This window comes from Ahaetulla prasina, chromosome 1 (genome assembly GCF_028640845.1).
Source record: "Ahaetulla prasina isolate Xishuangbanna chromosome 1, ASM2864084v1, whole genome shotgun sequence".
Classification (NCBI taxonomy): Eukaryota; Metazoa; Chordata; class Lepidosauria; order Squamata; family Colubridae; genus Ahaetulla; species Ahaetulla prasina.
The window spans coordinates 10,611,484-10,632,917 of record NC_080539.1 but is presented as its reverse complement, the minus strand read 5'-3'; the positions used below and the strand labels follow the sequence as shown (position 1 = coordinate 10,632,917).

The 21,434-nt window shown below is 42.3% G+C and overlaps 1 protein-coding gene across 1 annotated transcript in view; it reads right to left on the bottom strand.

The window, feature by feature from the left end:
- Positions 1-6,900: 6,900 nt before the first annotated feature.
- The window catches only part of LHX1 (LIM homeobox 1), a 90,323-nt gene continuing 75,789 nt past the window's right edge, over positions 6,901-21,434 (bottom strand). The window contains exons 4-5 of the mRNA XM_058164165.1: positions 8,755-8,920; positions 6,901-7,280 (exon numbers count right to left, since the gene is read on the bottom strand). Coding sequence (XP_058020148.1) covers positions 6,901-7,280; positions 8,755-8,920 — 546 coding nt within the window. The remainder of the gene's footprint in view (positions 7,281-8,754; positions 8,921-21,434) is intronic.

The window sequence follows — 21,434 nt, the reverse complement described above, 5'->3', positions numbered from 1 at the left end:
CTGTATGACTGTAACTTTGTTGCTTGTATCCTTACGATTTACATTGATATTGATTGTTTCCTGATTGCTTATTGTACCCTATGACTATCAATAAGTGTTGTACCTTATCATTCTTGATGAATGTATCTTTTCTTTTATGTACACTGAGAACGTATGCACCAAGACAAATTCCCTGTGTGTCCAATCACACTTGGCCGATAAAGAATTCTATTCTATTCTATTCTATTCTATTCTATTCTATTCTATTCTATTCTATTCTATTCTATTCTATTCTATCCTATCCTATCCTATCCTATCCTATCCTATCCTATCCTATCCATCAGTCTCTGGAGGAAACAGCCGAAAGTGGAATGAATGAATGCCTCGAGCCTGTTTTGGTCACCAAATTTTCTAAATCCTGTATGAGCCCAGATTTTTTACAAAGTGGATGGATTACAGCAGTGGTGAGCTCCTAAAGAAGACAACCATCGGATATTGGAGAAGTCTAGCTACGTCAATCTGTTCAGCCACAAAGCCAAGTCAACTGTTAATCTGTTAATCTGGCCTACCAATCCAACACTGGAAGTTTTTAAGTTGTTATTCTATTCTATTCTGTTCTATTCTATTCTATTCTATTCCCGTTTTATTTATTTATTTAGAAAACTTGCATGGCCTCTCAATTCACTCTCAGTGACCCTGAGCAGTTTATAAAGATAAAAGCCCAAGACAAAATCCAGTAAACACCCCCCTCCTTAACCCTTGGTGACAACACTCTGATAAACCATTTGATGGGTTCCATATCTACTCATTGGCAGAACTGTGTCTTCAGGCCTTGGGAAAGAGAATCAAGAGTGGGAGTCAATCTTATCTCCACAGGGATGATGTTTCACAGGGAGGGAGCCATCATGGAGAAGACCCTTCTTCTTGGACCCTCAAGATGGACCTCCTTAGGACTGGAGACCCGTAGCATTCCCTGCCTCCCTGCTCTGGTGGGTCCAGTAGATATGACTGGGAAATATAGTCCAAATAGCCGTTGTCTGAGTTGAAAGGTCATAAAGGATTTTTAAAAATAAATAACCAAACTTCCTCGCTGGCCCAGAATCATTCAGCATATGTGGGACCTTGCTCAATAGCAGTAACTGTGAGAGGGATCTTGGAGTCCTAGTGGACAATAGGAGCCAGCTGTGTGCAGCAGATGCCAAAAAAGCCAACACTAGGCTGCATAAATAGAAGGATAGAATCAAGATCACGTGAAGTATTAATACCTTGGTAAGACCACACTTGGAATACTGCATCCAGTTTTGGTTGCCATGATGTAAAAAAGATGTTGAGACTCTAGAAAGTGTGCAGAAAAGAGCAGCCAAGATGATTAGGGGACTGGAGGCTAAAGTATATTAAGAACGGTTGCAGGAACTCGGTATGTCTAGTTTAATGAAAAGAAGGTCTCAGGGGAGACATGATAGCACTCTTCCAATATGTCAGAGGATGCCACAAAGAAGAAAGAGTCAGGCTATTCTCCAAAGTACCTGAGGGTAAGACAAGAAGCAATGGGTGGAAACTAATCAAGGAGAGAAGCAACCTAGAACTAGGGAGAAATTTCCTGACAGAACAATTAATCAGTGGAACAACTTGCCTCCAGAGATTGTGAATCTCCAACACTGGAAGCTTTTAAGAAGATGTTGGATAATCATTTGTCTGAAGTGGTATAGGATTTCCTGCCTAAGCAGGGGGTTGGACTGGAAGACCTCCAAGGTCCCTTCCAACTCTGTTATTCTATCCTATCCTATCCTATCCTGTCCTGTCCTGTCCTGTCCTGTCCTGTCCTGTCCTGTCCTGTCCTGTCCTGTCCTGTCCTGTCCTGTCCTATCCTATCCTATCCTATCCTATCCTATTCTTGATAAACATCTCTACAAATCTGAGACATGTGAACAAACCTGAAATAGAATAGAATAGAATAGAATAGAATTTTTATTGGCCAAGTGTGATTGGACACACAAGGAATTTGTCTTGGTGCATATGCTCTCAGTGTACATAAAAGAAAAGATATGTTCATCAAATAAATTAGCAAGGCCATGCCAATTGGTACACAGTCTCCTGCTTGTGCAGGGGTTGGATTAGAAGATCTCCATGGTCCCTTCCAGTTCTGTAATTCTGTAATTCTGTATGGAAAGGAAAGGGTTTGAAGTCCAGATTTGGTATTGAGTAGATCAGACAACTAAACCAACATGATGACTGGGGGGATCAAAAGCTTATGGACTTTCTCCATTAGTCTTTAGGATGCACCTTTATTCCTCCCATCAAATACATAATGGCTGCTGTCACACGACAGTCTCAGCCCTATTGACTGTATCTTCTCCCGATTGTGAGTCAAATGTAGTCAAAGCACCTCCATCCATACTCAACGGGGAGATTCTTGAATTCAGGACTACAAATTGTGCGGAAGTTGGAGCACTCTGAAAGGGTCGGAATGCAGTGGGAACATCTTATCTCTTGAAAAACAAGACAGTTTGGAGAGGCGAGAGTGTACAGTACATGTAGTCCTCGACTTACTTCCACAACTGGGGCTGGAATGGATCTCGCTGGAAAACAAGGTCAATATATTGATCCACGTAAAATTTGCATTTCTACGTGCCCCTCAAGAGTAATGCTTTCCTTTTTCCAATCTAGCAAAGCAGTAAATATTATGGCAAGGCATGTTGGATGGGATCACTCTCCGATTCAATTAACATTTTTTGCCAAACATGGGACAGATTTATTCAGAAATAAGCTCCTTGCTATGTCCAAGGGGACCACCTCATTTATTTAACCATTTAAACTGCCAGACTCCTGATGACTCTGGGCAACTGACTGTCTAAAACAGGGGTCTCCAACCATGGCAACTTTAAGCCCAGAGGACTTCAACTCCCAGAATTCCCCAGCCAGCAAAGCTGGCTGGGGCATTCTGGGAGTTGAAGCCTTCCGGGCTTAAAGTTGTCAAGGTTGGAGACCCCTGGTCTAAAAGATAAAAAATAATAATTACAGAGACCAAAAAATAAAATCATAGCTGTGACCCAAAAGTATATAGAGCAAAGGTGCCCAACCGTGGCGACTTTAAATCTTTTGGACTTCAACTCCCAGAATTCCCCAGCCTTGCCTGCCCATGAGAAATTGAGATTATCGTCCCTCCTGTCGTTATTTCTGATAGATCACAGCCTCTTTTGCTGCAGTTTAGGAGAGTCCAAGCGAAACTATGATTGCTGGAGTGATACACAAACATAGTCACAGACATAGCAATCCTAAGGCAGTGTTGAGCAGAGAGGAAATGACAGAGGCATCCGTAGAGGAGGTTGATATAAATAAGACAGCATCACCACATGTAATCCAAGCACCACTCCTTTTAATGAGCATGCAAAGCTCCTCCCCTTTTAAAATCCAGATGCATAAAGGGGCGGGGCTTTGCTGATACGTTTATCTTGGCCTATTAGACCGCTCTCATGGGCACACCTGGAATGAAGTGTATGCATTGACTCCAGGGGTGGGCTCCAAATCTACCGGTTTGCTCGTGCACACACTTGCAGAAGCATCTGGGCGGGTGGGCAGAACCTCCTGCCACCGCTACCGGTTCTCCCGATCCGGTGCGAACCGGTAGCAACCAGTGGTGGGATTCAGCCAGTTCGCACCACTTCGGGAGAACCGGTTGTTAACTTTCTGAGCAGTTTGGCAAACTGGTTGTTGGAAGAAATCATTAGGGCAGAGAACCGGTTGTTAAATTATGTGAATCCCACCACTGGTAGCAACCCACCGCTGATTGGCTCACATGTGGACATAGAGATTTGTGCGTGCACATGTTGATTGTACGCTTGCAGTTCTTTGCTGAGGAATTTGCTGGGGGAGGTGCTGTGGGAAGTCCCATAAAATGGCTGCCAAGACAGGAGAGGGTGATAATGACATTTGCGCAAAATGGCTGCCATGCTAAGCACCAAAAAGCATGCTGGTGCTTTTTCCAGGCCCAGCAATCACCTTTACCACATCCCAATTATTTTTGCCTTCCCCCACCTCCAGGCAAGGAACACAGTTCCACGTACACACTGTTGGGCAGGAACCAGCAACCGATTATATTTTCTAAGAAAGCTTGTAAGGGGCCTGTGTGGAGCTGAGCAGAGTTGATACAGATTCTCATACATTCAGGCTTCTCATTTTCAGACTTATGGCTTCTAGGCTGCAAAAATGTGGATCACCACTAGGAAGTAGCAAAGTCATGTTTCAGAGCAGGGGTCTGCAACCTTGGCAATTTTAAGCCTGGCGGACTTCAACTCCCAGAATTCCTGAGCCAGCCATCCTGGCTCAAGTATTCTGGGAGTTGAAGTCTACAAGCCTTAAAGGGGCTACAGTTCGGCTTTAGAGGTTTGGATTTTTGCAGTCATGATACGGCCAGTCCAGTTGCATGGCACGTGGGGCCATCTTTGAAACCCTTAACTGTGGCAAACAAGGTCGTAAAATGGGGCAACGCTCACTTAGCGAATGTCTCACTTAGCAGCAAGGAATTTGGGGCTCGATTGTGGTTGTACGTTGAGGACTACCTGTATTTATTCAAACTTTTCCTCACCACAACCTCACCTACTGAGTTTCCACAGATGGGGCTTAGTTTTGCTTTAGGCATTAGAGTCAAATCTTGCCTTTGAAGATGCACCCAAAACCAATCAAATCCAGTATTGGCCATAGAAATCCATTTGTACCAGATCTTACCGCAGGGGTGGCTCACTGGTTAGAAATCTGGAACTTATTTAATTTCATGTCTTTAAGACCTTCAGAAGGTGGAAACAGCTGATTTTTAAAAAATTAATATTTGCAGTTGTAAATACTAAGAGAAGACTTTTGTTAGGTTTCCCTTCAAAATTTCACAAAGATGTCCATCGTCCCATTCCAGCTGAGTGTGATGGAAAATGACTTAAATGATCCAAAAATCAAACTCAGCTTTGGATTGTCTTGAAAGCTTCTTTTAGATTCTTGCAGAAATTTGAAGGAGAGCCAATGATGTAAAACTGCCTTCTCAAACTTAGCACCTTTAAGATGTGTGGAATGTATTGATCAACTGACTGGGGAATTCTGGGAGTTGAAGTTCACACATCTTAAAGCAGGTTGGCTGAGGAATTCTGGGAGTAGAATTCGATGCTAACAGAGGAACTCTGGGGATTGAAGTCCATACATCAGAGTCGTAAAGACTGAGAAACAACTCTGTAGCAAATTCCCTAAAATAATTCCACATATTTTTTTCCACCTATTTTTTTTGGATGGTCTCACGTCACCTTGAAAGCTTGAAAGCACTGAATGAAACACGGCTTATCTAAATATCAGATTTTCTAGTTTTATTAAAAATTCACAAATTCTTTTAATCCAACTTTTCCCCCCTTTCATACAGTGAATGGTCTAATATGCACTGGAGGTCACACGAGCTTAGTTTTATTTGAACAATAAAAGACCTATGAGAAATTTAATATATAAAGGAAAAAAAAAGGAGCAGCTGTTGACTGCATATTTGATCATAAAATTTAAATATTTTGGACTTTCTTTTAAAGACACAAAAATAAAACCTGTGGGGTCTATATAAGTCATATTAACAATTCCATTAATGTTCAACAGGACGAAACATTAGCAAAGATGTTAATTCCCCCCCAGTTAAGTTTGTAACACTTGGTTTAAAAGATTTTCCTGGCCGGTGGGTACCTACCACCCAAGTATTTTGTGCTATAGAATTGCTTATTTGGCAACTGTCTGATTTTTTTAAAGGTATGTCTTCTTTTTTCTTGTGTAAACACCATCTCAACAAACTGAATCATAAGCCCTGTAATGTCCTATTACATCTATAGGTGGGTGGGGTGGGGGAATCAAAGGAAAAATAAAGCGAAGATGAACGATTTTGGTTGATTGCTCAAAATACTTTGCTTTTGAACAAGAGGTTCTAAAACAGGATTATTATTATTTTTTGTAAAACGTTGAGCTCCTGAATTTTAACATTCGACGTAAACAGTTGACTGTTTTTTTTTCTAGTTCCATAGAGTCTTTATTTGTTATTTGTTTAGCTTTTATTTTATTTTTTTGTGTGTGAAGGTAGAACACTTTATTCATTTTTTTTCAAGTCATTCTTTTTAAACATAAAAGCCAAAGAGGACTTCTGTCTTTTGAGGATTATTGGTGTGTGTTGCTCGGAGAAGGTAGAAAGTTGATACTGAGGGCTAACATTTAAATATTTGTTACTCTGGTCACCCACCCACCCACCCCCCAAAAAACCAAAAATCCCTTCCCAAAAGAACAATAAAATAAACTACATTTTGTCGGCCTGAGAAGCATTTCAGAGGCTTAAAAAGTCTTTTTTCATTGTGAACTGCGTTCAACTTTCAGAGGCAAAATTAACAAGCAATAAAATCATAAATTTTAAAATTGCTAGAATTCTTTTAAGCTGTTCATTTTCCCCTTTTTGTGTGTGTGTGTGTTTTTCTTCTTATGGATCTTGGCTTGCTTTTTTTTTTTCCCCCAGTACTAGTTTCTTTTTTCCTGATGGAAGGTTATTCCTCTCAATTCCAATAGAGGGATCGTGTCGTGAGCATCCAAGGGTATGCCATCCCATAATATATATTGCAGTATCAAAACCCTTCACGAGTGTCTTTTTTCACTCAGTACAAAAGGAGGAAAAAAACCAAAAACACACAGTCTTCCTTCATTCTGTTGTGTTAAGATTGTCCCCCAGTTTATAGCAAAATTTCCCTGGGCTCTGAATAATTCAATTAATTCCCAAGAATTAAGCCGCATAAGAAAAAAAAAAGAGCGAAAATAAATGCAGGGGGCGGAAATGTCTATGTCTTGGAACTCATTTCTATACATCTTGGTATATGAAGGATGGAAATTGCTTGACCCATGCCTTCCAAAGTTCCAGGTGTTTTAAAGCTACCATACAACAGCCTCATTCATTTCCGGCGGATGCGACAAGTGGTTACCGTAGTTACCACCTCCGTTGACCGATATGGATGAAAATGGAGGGCTTGGTCCAAAGACTTCTGCTGACATGGAGTGCAAGGAGCCAGGTAAATTGGGTTCTGGACTAGGTGAGTCTCCGGGAGGGTGGGACATGATGTCTGTGAACCGCTGAGCTTCGCTGGAAGGATGATGTCCAGGTAAAGGATGGTCCATCCCCCCAAGTGGGGTCCCTGATGGTCCTGAGGAGGGTACGAAGGGGAGATCCACTGGGGTTTGAGCTTGGGAAGATGGAGGTCCTTGCGGGAAAAAATCATAATTGCTTCCGGGTCCATAATATTCGCTTTGATAATCTAGTGAATGGAGAAGAGAATGGAAAGGAAGAGATTAATTTATTAAATTTATACAGTCGCCCAACACGGTGATTCTGGGCGGCACACAGAAATAAAACCTGAATACTAAACCCCAATACAGGGAAGTCCTCAACTTACGACCATAATTGAGCCTTAATTTTCTGTTGCTAAGCAAGTTAAGTGAATTTTGCCCCATTTTATGACCTTTCGTGCCACGGCTGTTAAGTGAATCACTGCAGTTATTCAGTTAGAAAGATGGTTGTTAAGTGAATCTGGCTTTTTTTTTTTTTTGTTTACATTTATATCCCGCCCTTCTCCGAAGACTCAGGGCGGCTTACAGTGTATAAGGCAATAGTCTCATTCTATTTGTATATTTTTACAAAGTCAACTTATTGCCCCCCCAACAATCTGGGTCCTCATTTTACCTACCTTATAAAGGATGGAAGGCTGAGTCAACCTTGGGCCGGGCTTGAACCTGCAGTAATTGCAGGCTACTGTGTTCTAATAACAGGCTCTAACAGCCTGAGCTATTCTAGCCCCATTAACTTTGCTCACATGACCCCAGGACCCTGCAACCGTCATAAATATGAACCAGTCACCAAGCATTATGATCATGCGACCCAGTGATGGGTTTCAAATTTTTTTGCTACTGGTTCTGTGGGTATGGCTTGATGGGTGTGGGAGGGGAAGGATACTGTAAAATCTCCATTCCCTCCCCAATCCAGGAGAAGGATACTGCAAAATCCCCATTTCCTCCCGATCCGCTGGGACTTGGGAGGCAGAGAATAGATGGGGGCAGGGCCAGTTAGAATTTTTACTACTGGTTCTCCGAACTACTCAAAATTTCTGCTACCAGTTCCCCAGAACTGGTGAGAACCCGCTGAAACCCACCTCTGATGTGATCGTTGGGATACTGCAACAGTCATAAGTGTGAAAAATAGCAATAGTACTTAGACTTACATACTGCTTCACAGTGCTTTATAGCCCTCTCTAAGCGGTTTACAGAGTCAACCTATTGCCCCCAACAATCTGGGTCCTCGTTTTACCGACCTCGGAAGGATGGAAGTCAACCTTGAGCCTGGTGAGATTCAAAGTGCCGAACTGCAGACAGCTGGCAGTCCGCAGAAGTAGCCTGCAGTACTGCATTTTAACCACGGTGCCACCGCAGCTCATAAGTTATGAAAAAATGGTCATAAGTTACTTTTTTTCAGGGCCGTTGTAACTTTGAACGGTCATTAAATGAATGGTTGTAAGTCGAGGACTATCTGGACAGCATCACCCTGTTAGCTAAAATCTGCTAGCCATACATTTTTGTTTCCATTGTTCCCTGCTCTTCCCAGTGCAAATTGGAAGGGAATAGCAACAAAAAGGAAGAAAGCCGAAGGCCAGAACCGTGAAATCCAATCCCTTGGCTGCCATTCCTGTCTTGATGTCTATCCATTCCCCGTGGACCAATCCTGCACGCTTTACTCACCTCCATAGAAAGAAAACGGCCCGTTGGGAATGAGCTCGCCCGGCTCCAAACGGTCCACCAGTGGTCTCATGCGGCGGGGGCTGCGGAAAAACGCGTGCCTGCGGGCCCCGAGTGCGCTCAGCTGTTTCATGCGCCTTTCCTTAGAACGCCGGTTCTGGAACCAAACCTGCCAGGCAAGAAGGAGAAAAGAAAACTGGGGTGAAAGCCAGTCCCATTTATTTCCCTGGCAATTGGGAAGCAACCAGAGATCGTAATGAGCAATGATCAGTACTAATTGCAGAGAGAAACCAAGGAACAAGGACATCATGGCAAGAACGAGAGGTTCGAAATTGCTATCTCTGTAAGGTGGTTTTTTTTCAGCGGCACTGCAGCTTCTAGAATTCTTGGCTTTTTAAACTTTTCTTCAGTAAAGATGGATCAATAGTTCTTGGATACTTGGAAAGTAAAAACGCATGAAGAAAAGCAAGGACTCTGGTATCCTCAAATAATGTTGTTCTTTAATTTTCTCCCAAACTAGCATTAATGCATTCCTTATGTAATGTCTTTCAAAATACCCAGGTACCTTATTTTTCCCATACCACAAGAAAGCGTGCCATACCAATCTAATCGAGTGCCTAAACCGGAATGTGTACGCGGACCAGAGCCCCAGAAAGCTGAAGATCAGCTGGCCGTTGCACACGCATGTGCACTAGCCAGCTGGGCATCAGGTTTCCAGGGCTCCAGCACACGCAAAGATCAGCTGGCCGGCATGCATGCGCGCACCAGAAACCAGAAGAGCAGCTGGCGACGGCGCTCATGCCCACAGAGAGGGCTCTGTGTGCCATCTCTGGCACGCCTGCAACAGGTTCACCATCATGGCAATAAACAACACCACAATAAACAATAAACAATACCGCCTGTCTGGAACCCATACCACATTTCAGACATCAATACAACTGAACGTGTCCAGAAATATTTTACAAGAAGAGTTCTCCACTCCTCTGAATACAACAAAATACCTTATGCCACCAGACTTGAAATCTTGGGTTTAGAAAACTTAGAACTCCGCCGCCTTCGACAGGACCTGTGTTTAACTCATAGAATCATCTATTGCAATGTCCTTCCTGTTAAAGACTACTTCAGCTTCAATCAGAACAATACAAGAGCAAACAATAGATTTAAACTTAATGTTAACCGCTTCAATCTTGATTGCAGAAAATATGATTTCTGTAACAGAGTTGTTAATGCTTGGAACACATTACCTGACTCTGTGGTCTTTTCTCAAAATCCCCAAAGCTTTAACCAAAAACTGTCTACTATTGACCTCACCCCATTCCTAAGAGGTCCGTAAGGGGCGTGCATAAGAGCACAAACGTGCCTACCGTTCCTGTCCTATTGTTTTCTTTCATTATATCCAATTAATATAGTTATTGCATGCTTATGCTTATATATATATGCTTATATATTATATAGTTACTTTCATGCTTATGCTTATATATACTGTTGTGACAAAATAAATAAATAAATAAAATAAAATAAACTGAGGAACCACTAAGAACAGTCCCGCCAATTCTGACAGGGCAACCCACTTGTATAAGTAGTCCTAGGCCTACGACCACAATTGAGCCAAAAAAAAAATATGTGTTGGTAAGTGAGGCATTTCTTACGTCAGTTTTTCCTCATTTTACAACCTTTCTTACCACGGTTGTTAAGTGAATCACTGCGGTTGTTAGCCAACACGGTTGTTAAGTGAATCTGGCTTCCCCGTTGAATTTGTTTGTCACGGTGTCGAAAAAGGTGATCACATGACCCGGGAACATGGCAACTGTCGTAAATACATGTCAGTTGTCAAGCATCCGAATTTTGATGATGTGACCATGGGGATGCTGCAATGGCCATAAGTATGGAAACGGTCAGTGGTCACTTTTTTCAGTGCCGTTGGAGCTTTGATTGGTCACTAAATGAATTTCTTTTTATTTTGTCACAACATTGTATACAGGAACATATATTGAAAGGAAACAATAGGACAGGAACGGTAGGTACTTTTGTGCACTTATGCACGCCCCTTATAGTCCTCTTAGGAATGGGGTGAGGTCAATAGTAGACCGTTTTTGGTTGAAGCTTTTGGGAGTTGGAAAGGAGACCACAGAGTCAGGTAGTGTATTCCAAGCATTAACAACTCTGTTACTGAAGTAACTTTGTTGCTGGCAAGCCTTATGATTTACATTGATATATTGACCATCATTTGTGTTGTAAATGTTGTACCTTGATGAAGGTATCTTTTCTTTTATGTACACTGAGAGCATATGCACCAAAACAAATTCCTTGTGTGTCCAATCACACTTGGCCAATAAAGAATTCTATTCTATTCTATTCTATTCTATTCTATTCTATTCTATTCTATTCTATTCTATTCTATTCTATTCTATATTTTCTGCAATCAAGATTGAAGCGGTTAACATTAAGTTTGAATCTATTGTTTGCTCTTGTATTATTGCGATTGAAGCTGACGTAGTCTTTAACAGGAAGGACATTGCAATAGATGATTCTGTGTGTTAAACACAGGTCTTGTCGGAGTCGGCGGAGTTCTAAGTTTTCTAATCCCAGGATTTCAAGTCTGGTGGCATAAGGTATTTTGTTGTTTATAGAGGAGCGGAGAACTCTTCTTGTAAAATATTTCTGGACTCGTTCAATTGTATTAAAGTCAGAGATGTGGTATGGGTTCCAGACAGATGAGCTGTATTCAAGAATGGGTCTGGCAAATGTTTTGAATGCTCTGGTTAGTAGTGTAGAGTTTTTTGAAAAGAAGCTACGCAGAATTAGATTTACAACCTAATTGTTGTAAGAGGAAAACTACCTGTATATAAACAAAGCGCAAACACCATTCCTTTCTAGCACTGATGATGTTACCTAGTTGGGTAATGAATCGTCTGCAAGAAAACAACCAAGCTTAGAGAGCACCACGGACCCCCCCCCCAGTTCAACCCTGAGCTACACATATTCTCTTCTGTTGGTCTTTAAAAGCGTTTGAAATGTTAACAACCCATATTGAAGAAATATTCGCTTTGGAGATACTGTATATTGGTTTTGGAAGTGGAATTGTTCAACTGCTGGAATTCTTAGACCTCATAAATTAAGATGATTTTTCAAAAATTAGGATCATTTTTGTTCTAATAGACTGGTAAGTCTCTAAGGATGGGGGGAGTTTCAGCTGATTTTTTATTTGAACAACTCCTGAATCTGTTATCAGTCTGGGAAGCAATACACATGGTTTCCTTGAGTAAGCCAATTTTCTGGGTTACACGAGTTAAACTTGCGTAACGAGAAGATAAACCATACACAAATCTTTCAGATTGTCTAGGTGCAACACTAACTAGCTTGGTAGGGGTTCCTGCAGAGATTTTACTAGTTTATGTACATAAGTTCATGGCCTTCGGTCTGACCTAAGCTTCGTACACAAAATTATCTCCTACAAAATGTCCTACCTGTCAATGACTACTTCAGCTTCAACCACAACAATACACGAGCACACAATAGATACAAACTCAAGGTAAAGCGCATCAAAATCGATTGCAGACAATACGACTTCAACAACAGAGTCGTCAATGCCTGGAATGCACTATCTGACTCTGTGGTTTCTTCCCCAAACCCCCAAAACTTTAACTTTAGACTGTCTACTGTTGACCTCACCCGGTTCCTATTCTATCTATTCTGTTGGCATCCTTCAGTCTCAAAAGACTATGGTATCATGCTCTGGAAACAACATCTAGTGTGGCTAAAAAGGCCAATTCGAGAGTGGCAATCCCTTCCACACTGAGGGCAGATACATTCTGTCCCCTGCCCAGCCTCCAGATTTCGCTGGTTCCGGGACGGCCTCTTTGCCTCAGCCTGCCGAACAAATATCTCTTCAAATTGGAGAAGGCCATGCTGCGTCTTTAGCCTCCAAGCTGTATGATCGGAGGTCAGGGTTTCCCAGTTGTTAATGTCCATTCCCAGGGCCTCTAGGTCCCTCTTGCAGATATCCTTATATCGCAGCTGTGGTCTCCCTCTGAGGCCTTTCCCTGCACTAATTCTCCATACAGGAGATCTTTCGGAATCCGACCATCAGCCATTCTCACGACATGCCCAAGCCAGCGTAGATGTCGCTGTTTCAATAGTGTATACATGCTTGGAAGAAGGAACATTTGCCTACGATTGAAGAATGGATATTAAAAGTTGCAAACTTAGCAGAGATGGCAAAAATTTCAGCATATTTGAAAGACTGTTCACTAAGAAAGATACATAGTTGAATGGAGAAGATGGATTGACTACATTCAAAATAAATACCAGACCAAGAAATATCAAATAGCTTTTGAATGAACTGACTGCAAGAATTATATTTATATTTCTCTGTATGTAAAAGGAGAGTTAAGGTCCTAGGGGAGGATGAGAGTTTATGGATAGTTAGCATATGTTTAGCTTGATTGTTAGATGTTTGTTATACCCTGTATTTTGCTCTGGGAAGTCTGGGGAGGGTGGGGGGTTGGGGAAAGGGGGGAAGGGGGGAGGGTGGGGGAGGGGGGAGCGGGAAGAAGGGGAGATATCTGTTAAAATTTTGTAAAACTTTTTTTAAAAAAAAAAAATAGTGTATACATGCTAGAAATTCCAGCACGTTCCAAGACTGTGCTATTTTGGAACTTTGTCCTGCCAGGTGATGCCAAAAATATGTCGGAGACAGCACATATGAAAGGGGTTCAACTTTCTCTCCTGCCGTACGTAAAGGGTACGTACGGGGAAAGGGTCCACCCCATTCCTAAGAGGTCTGTACGGGGCGTGCATACCTCCCCATTTATTCGTATCCATTTCCTTTATTCATAATCATGTTTATACTTATATCTGTTATCTTATACATGCTTGACAAATAAATAAATAAATAAATAAATAAATAAATAAATAAATAAATAAATAAATAAATAAAGTTGCTCTCCTTCCTGCAAGAGCCCGCAGAATGCTTCCATATTTCCTGGCATTTTCTCATGTGGTGCTCCATCTGACCTATCATGGAAAGCAGACAACTTAAGAAAATAAAACAGGAACTTTTCTTGAGTGCTGGACTGATTGGTGCCTTTTCTGGGGGGAGAATGCAGAATTCAAATCAAGAGATTTGCACGGTTTCTTGCTAATTAAAAAAAAAATGGGAATAAAACGAAACTCCCATTCATTGGCACTCAATTGCCTCCAAAACAGGCTTCTGTTTTTCTATAAAGAGCGGTTGCAGGAACTGGGTATGCCTAGTTGAATGAAAAGAAGGACTAGGAGTGACATGATAGCAGCCTTCCAATATTTGAGGGGCTTCCACAAAGAAGAGGGGGGTCCACCAATTCTCCAAAGCAAGGTCTCTAACCTTGGCAACTTTAAGACTTGTGGACTTCAATTCCCAGAATTCCTGGCTGAGGTATTCTGGGAGTTGAAGTCCACAAGTCTTAAAGTTGCCAAGGTTGGAGACCCTTGCTCCAAAGCATCTGAGGGTAGAACAAGAAGCAATGGGTGGAAACTAATCAAGGAGAGAAGCAACTTATAATATAATATAATAATATAATATAATATAACAACAGAGTTGGAAGGGACCTTGGAGGCCTTCTAGTCCAACCCCCTGCCCAGGCAGGAAACCCTACACTATCTCAGTCAGATGGTTATCCAACATTTTCTTAAAAATTTCCAGTGTTGGAGCATTCACAACTTCTGCAGGCAAGTTGTTCCACTTATTAATTGTTCTAACTGTCAGGAAATGTCTCCTTAGTTCTAAGTTGCTTCTTTCCTTGATCAGTTTCTACCCATTGCTTCTTGTTCTACCCTCAGGGGCTTTGGAGAACAGCCCGACTCCCTCTTCTTTGTGGCTTAAACTTAGAACTAAGAACTTAGAACTTAGAACTAAGGAGAAATTTCCTGACAATTAGAATAATTAATCAGTGGAACAACTTGCCTGCAGAAGTTGTGAATGCTCCAACACTGAAAGTTTTAAAGAAGATGTTGGATAACCATTTGTCTGAAGTGGTGTAGGATTTCCTGCCTAAGCAGGGGGTTGGACTAGAAAACCTCCAAGGTCCCTTCCAACTCTGTTATTCTATTCTATTCTATTCTATTCTATTCTATTCTATTCTATTCTATTCTATTCTATTCTATTCTATTCTATTCTATTCTTAATAAACATCTCTACAAATCTGAGACATGGAAACTAATCAAAGAGAGAAGCAACCTAAGAGCAAGGAGAGATTTCCTGGCAGTTAGAACAATTAATCAGTGGAACAACTTGCCTCCAGAAATCATGAATACCCTCCAACACCAGAAGTTTTTAAGAAGAGATCGGACAACCATTTGTCTGAAATGGTATAGGATCTCCTGCTTGAGCAGGGGGTAGGAATAGAAGACCCCCAAGGTCCCTTCCAGCTCTGTTATTCTGTATTTTCATTCTAAATTATAATGCAGTTGATCACGTTATAGTTATATGTGCTGCAGATTTATAAGTACAGAAATTGAGAGAGAGAGAACACCATTATTATAAAGAAAGGACTTGAGTATAATCTATCTATATTAGTACTACACACTTTATCATGGTTGCGATGCCACATCCCACAGCATCATAAATTTGTCGCTTTGTAGAATGAGATGGGTGGCATTTAAATGAAATCAATCAAGCAATCAATAAAATTAAAATAAATCTGCCAAAATGCTAAGTAAATTGTATGCTACATCTCCACCCCAAACCTACACAGATTTAACCCTGATCTGCCATCTCTACAGGTGTGCAAGCAAACTGCTTAATGAAAATAATCGGCGGGCTGCAACAAAATTGTGCAAAGCAAATGTTTGCCTAGGGCCCAAAATGTGGTCATGTGACCACAGCAGGCAGCAGGGCCAGGACGCGAGAACTTATGAATTTAGATCGTAAGTCATTTTTGGGGGGCTGTCATAACTTCAAACAGCTGCTAAGCAGCCAATTGTAAATCAAGGATGTCATGTAGAATCATCTTCTTTTAATGACCCCATAATCCCTTGTGGGGGCGTGGAGCCTGGGCAACTGAATGAAGCTGAGTGTTTACCGGCCGGATGCCCTTCCTGTCGCCAATGCAGAGTTTTGTTCAGCAGATATATTCTCACCATGCCCAGAGAGAGAAATATCTGCCTCTACCTAGGATCAAACTCACAGCCTCCTGATTGTGAGGCGAGAGCTCCACCTCTAGGCCACTGCACCACTCAAGGATGTCCTGTAGAATGTGATGAATGAATGAATGAATGAATGAATGAATGAATGAAATCTCCCCAATCTCATACTGTTGTACTCTCTGAGTTGAGGGATGATCGAGTGAGTGGGTGATTACTGACCCAGTGGGTAGGGATCCTTTGAGCCCCATTTTTAGATCAGGGTCTCAGCTCCTGCAATTCACTTCTGGCCAGAGGCAGTTGGCTCATTAGAGATTGCTGGAACAACCTAACCATTGCTGCATTCATGCAGCAGCCCATAAAGGGAGCTCTGTATCGCCCCAAGGTTGGAAAGTGCTATAAATCAGGAGTATGAAACTACCTTTTGCATCTGTTTCTAAAATTTCCCCTGAGCAGGACAAAAAGAAGGGGAAAGTTGGAACACTGAGTTGCAAAGAGAAGAAGGCGGAATGCATCCATCAGGCCGAGATTAACCTCAATTTTTAAAAAAATTCTGCTTTTCAAACAAGGTGGGGAGCCTTGTGAAGAATCAAACCTGGATCTCTGCAGAAGGAACGGCAGAGGTTGGGGGCTGCATCACTGGAGGTTTTCAAAAAATAAACTGGACACACTTTTGATCAGGATGGTATAAGTGTCTCCTGCCTAGAGCAGGGGATTGGACTAGAAGACCTCTGTTGTCCCTTCTAGCTCTATGTTAGTTGCGAAGTCATGTCTGACCCATTATAACCCCATGGACAACGTTCCTCCAGGCCTTCCTGTCCTCTACCATCCTCTGGAGTCCATTTAAGCTTGCACCTATTGCTTCAGTGACTCCATCCAGCCACCTCATTCTCTGCCGTCCTCTTCTTCTTTTGCCCTCAATCTTTCCCAGCATTAGGCTCTTCTCCAGTGAGTCCTTCCTTCTCACTAGGTGGCCAAAGTATTTGAGTTTCCTCTTCAGGATCTGGCCTTCTAAAGAGCAGTCAGGGTTGATCTCCTCTAGGACTGACCAGTTTGATCGTCTTGCAGTCCAAGGGACTCGCAGGAGTCTTCTCCAGCACCAGAGTTCAAAGGCCTCCATTCTTTGGCACTCAGCCTTTCTTATGGTCCAACTTTCACAGCCATACATTGCAGCTGGGACATTGCAACGTTGCAGCTAGCTCTATGATTCTATGTTAAAAGACCTCACGATGTTTCACCTTAATCTCCTTTGGCCCAAATCCCAAGAACCACAAATAGTTCAGCTACATATTTCAAGCAGTTAGAGAGATTTTCACACCAACTGTTTGTTAACTGTTTGCAAAACAGGTTTATCTGAGACAGTTAGAGACCTTCCTTCATGAATATACATTCATGCAACTTGAGAGGCTTGGAGATGGTGGCTGGTTGTGTGTGCATTTGTGTTATTTATTTATTTATTTATTATTTACATTTCTATACCACCCTTCTCCAAAGACTCAGGGCGGTTTACAGCCAAGTTAAAAAGACATATACAAAAATTAAAACACAATATTTGAAATTTAAAAATCTGAAACCATAAGGCCGAATATTAAAATAACAAGAAATAAAACCACTCAATTAAAAATTACTCTTAGGCCAACCCTGCTCGTTAAAACAAAAAAGTCTTGAGCTCGCGCTTAAAGGCCCTGAGGTCGGGAAGAAGGCGTAGCCCCAGAGGCAGTTCGTTCCATAGGGTAGGTGCCCCAACAGAGAAGGCTCTTCCCCTGGGGACCACCAGCCGACATTGTTTAGCTGACGGCACCCCGAGGAGACCCTCCCTGTGGGAGCGCACAGGTCGATGGGAGGCTATTGGCGGCAGTAGGCGGTCCCGTAAGTAACCTGGTCCTATGCCATAAATGTTATGCATAAACCTTTCCTGCAAACCAAAGTGATGCTCATTAGCTTATAGTTAAAATACGTTGGACGTATCCAGAAAACAGGTTAACTCCATTGTCACATCCAAAGGCTTCTGTGGACAGAGCAATTGGGTTAGATCTTGATTGCGTTTAGAAGGTGAGAAAATTTCAGTTGTGTTCCTTCCATGCATTTCCCCCCCCACACACACTTTCTTTTGAACAAAAGGGTCTTTGCATCACTAGATAATCCTAACATGGGGGGCGGGGGGGGGCTTCTTTAATCAGACCTCGGCTACTTGAAAGTACAATGTGCTTTGTTTGGTTTAGGATTTGCATATTTCGCCGGAATTTTCAGAATCAAAGAATCAATGAATTTTAGAGATTTTAGAGTTTTTAAAGAGTCTCCTATAGATAGGAAGACCATTAACCATCCTCAGGAGATGACTTTCCAGCCTTAAAAACAAACAAACAAAGAGAGGGAGAATTTACAATTTCCATTTAGAACCATAGGCCTGGAAGGAACTGTGGAGGTCTATCAAATGAAACTAGCAGAACGATTATCGGATGCCTAAAACCTACCCAGCATACTAAAAAGCAGAGACATCACCCTGCCAACAGTAGAGCGGTTAGTCAAGGCTATGGTGTTCCCAGTTGCAATGTATGGCTGTGAAAGTTGGACCATAAGAAAGGCTGAGCCTTTGAACTCTGGTGCTGGAGAAGACTCTTGTGAGTCCCTTGGACTGCAAGGCAATCAAACTGGTCAGTCCTAGAAGAGATCAACCCTGACTTGAAGGCCAGATCCTGAAGAGGAAACTCAAATACTTTGGCCACCTAATGAGAAGGAAGGACTCCCTGGACAAGAGCCTAATGCTGGGAATGATCGAGGGCAAAAGAAGAAAGGGACGGCAGAGAACGAGGTGGCTGGATGGAGTCACTGAAGCAGTTGGTGTGAGCTTAAATGGACTCCAGAGGATGGTAGAGGACAGGAAGGCCTGGAGGAATGTTGTCCATGGGTCATACGATGGGTTGGACATGATTTCACAACAAACAACAAAAATTGTATATTTTATGTCAGATAGTTTGCCTTATTTTAATTGGGATGCTTCCAACACAAATAAACAAACAAACCCCCTGGCCAAGGAAGGATTCCTTATACCATCCTGGACACATGTTGTCCAATCTTTTCTTGCAAGCCTCCAGGGATGGAGCCCCCATTACTCTGAGAGGCAAGCTATTCCACTGATTAATCATTGTCAGGAAATTCCTCCTTATTTCCAGGTTGAATCTCCTTCTGATGAATTTCCACCCATGCTGTTGTCCTGTCCGCAGGTGCTTCGGAGAATTAATCTAATTCCACTTCTCTGTGGCATCCCTTCAAGTATTGGGAGATGCGATCAGGTCTGCCCTAAGCCTTCCCTTTGTTAGGCTAAATCAGGAGTCGGCAACCTTAAACACTCAAAGAGCCACAAAGGTGCTAACTGGGAGCCCCCCATTCAATTCGGGAGCCGACCAGAAGTCCGGTTCCCCCACCATAGAGTCTCCTCCTAGCGTTGCGTCCTTTTTCCTCTACCAGTCCTAACCAAAAGCCCTATCAATGGTGGAGCTGACTGGAAAACCCGCCCCTTGCCATAGAGTCTTCTCCTGGCACGCCCTGCTTCCCCCCCCCCGCAACCAAAACTGGAAGCTCCTCTCAAAATTGTGGTGCCGACTGGCGACAGGGAGCTGCAGCAGAGGGATGAAAGAGTCACATGCAGCTCCAGAGCCGCAGTTTTTTGTTTTTTTTTTACATTTATATCCCGCCCTTCTCCAAAGACTCAGGGCGGCTTACAGTGTGTAAGGCAATAGTCTCATTCTATTTGTATATTTACAAAGTCAACTTATTGCCCCCCCCCCAACAATCTGGGTCCTCATTTTACCTACCTTATAAAGGATGGAAGGCTGAGTCAACCTTGGGCCAGGTGGGACTCGAGCCTGCAGTAATTGCAAGCAGCTGTGTTTTAATAACAGGCTATCTTACAGCCTGAGCCACCACGGCCAGTTTGCTGATCTCTGAGCTAAATATGCCTAGTTCTCTTAGCCAGTCATCCTACAATTTAGCCTCCAGACTCTTTCCAGGTAGTCCTCGAATTACGACCACAAATAGAGCCCAAAATGTATGTTGCTGAGAAATTTGTTAAGTCTATTTTTGCCCCGTTGTATGACTTTTCTTGCCGCGTTTGTTAAGTGAATCACTACAGTTGTCAAGTTAGTAACCCAGATTGTTAAGTGAATCTGGCCTCCCCATTGTCTTTGTTTATCAGAAGGTGTTGTGTCTGCGCCCCCCGAGCCGGGCCCCCTTGCCAGAAAGTGACTTGGAAAGTGAGGGGGAAGGGCCATCAGGACTTACCTCGGGAGCACCGGCTTCCCTGGCTCAGCTCCAGGAGCCAGAGGCAGGCCAGGTAGAGGAGATAACGAGGCCTCCGTCCCCTGACCCTTCCCCCCCCCGGCCACACCTCCAGACCCAGCTGATGGCAATCGGGCCTGGCTGGACCCTAGGTTTCGTAGGCAGGAGAGGCGGGAACAACAGAAGCAGGGGTGGGGCAGACCTAGGAAGTGCTGAGTCATGGAGCCACACCCCACAGGATATAAAACCACTGAGGGCTGCTATGCCTCTTCGTAGCAGGCAAATCAACTGCTCAACTAGATCTGAAGTACTGTTTGTTCCTGGGTGACTCATCGGCATCAAGGGAGATAACAGAGTCACTTGGCAGGCGCTCGCTAGTTTGCTGCCAGAGCTGATAGTGCCGGCAAATTAAGCCATCGCTCGGATGGAGGCGAGGGGGGACAGAACAGAAGGTGATCACTGCAAGCATCATAAATCCTGAGTCAGTTGTCAAGTATCTGAATGCAAAGGTCATAACGATGAAAATCGGTCACAAATCACTTTTTTTTAAAAAAATAATTTTTATTTCCATTTTCCAACATCATATTTATGTACAAACTATTATCCATCATTAATCATTAATTTTTTATTTATTACTGATTCAGGCCTGCCCGATTGCCACTTCCTTTCTTCACAACCTCGCTCTCTACCCTCTACAAATCACGTTTTTCAGTGCCGTTGAAACTTTGAACAGGCACTAAGTGAACTGTTGCAACTCGAGGACTACCTATATTTGTTTGGATTCAGCCACTTGTGTTTGATTAAATAAACCACAATTAACAGGCCATGGCTTAGCATACCTTTTACCGCGAGCTGAAGACATATCTATTCTTTCGAGCAGGACTGGCTTAAATAGGGTTTTTAAACATGGATTTTATTGGAGTTTATTTTACATTTTGTATTGTATTTTAAATTTAGGCTATATTGAATAAGTTTTTTAAATAGTGTTTTTATTGTAATGTATTGTATTATTTTATTTGCCTGTTCACCGCCCTGAGTCCTTCGGGAGAAGGGCGGTATAAAAATTAAATAATAATAATAATAATAATAATAATAATAATAATAATAATAATAATAATAATAATAATAATAATATAATTATTATTATTATTATTATCCATGTATCCATTCAACTGCATTTGTGCATTCACTATATCATCTTTTATGGAATCAACCACATTTTACTGGATTCGTTGGGTGCATAATCGGGGTTTCAACCAAAATAAATTAATGCACGGAACACA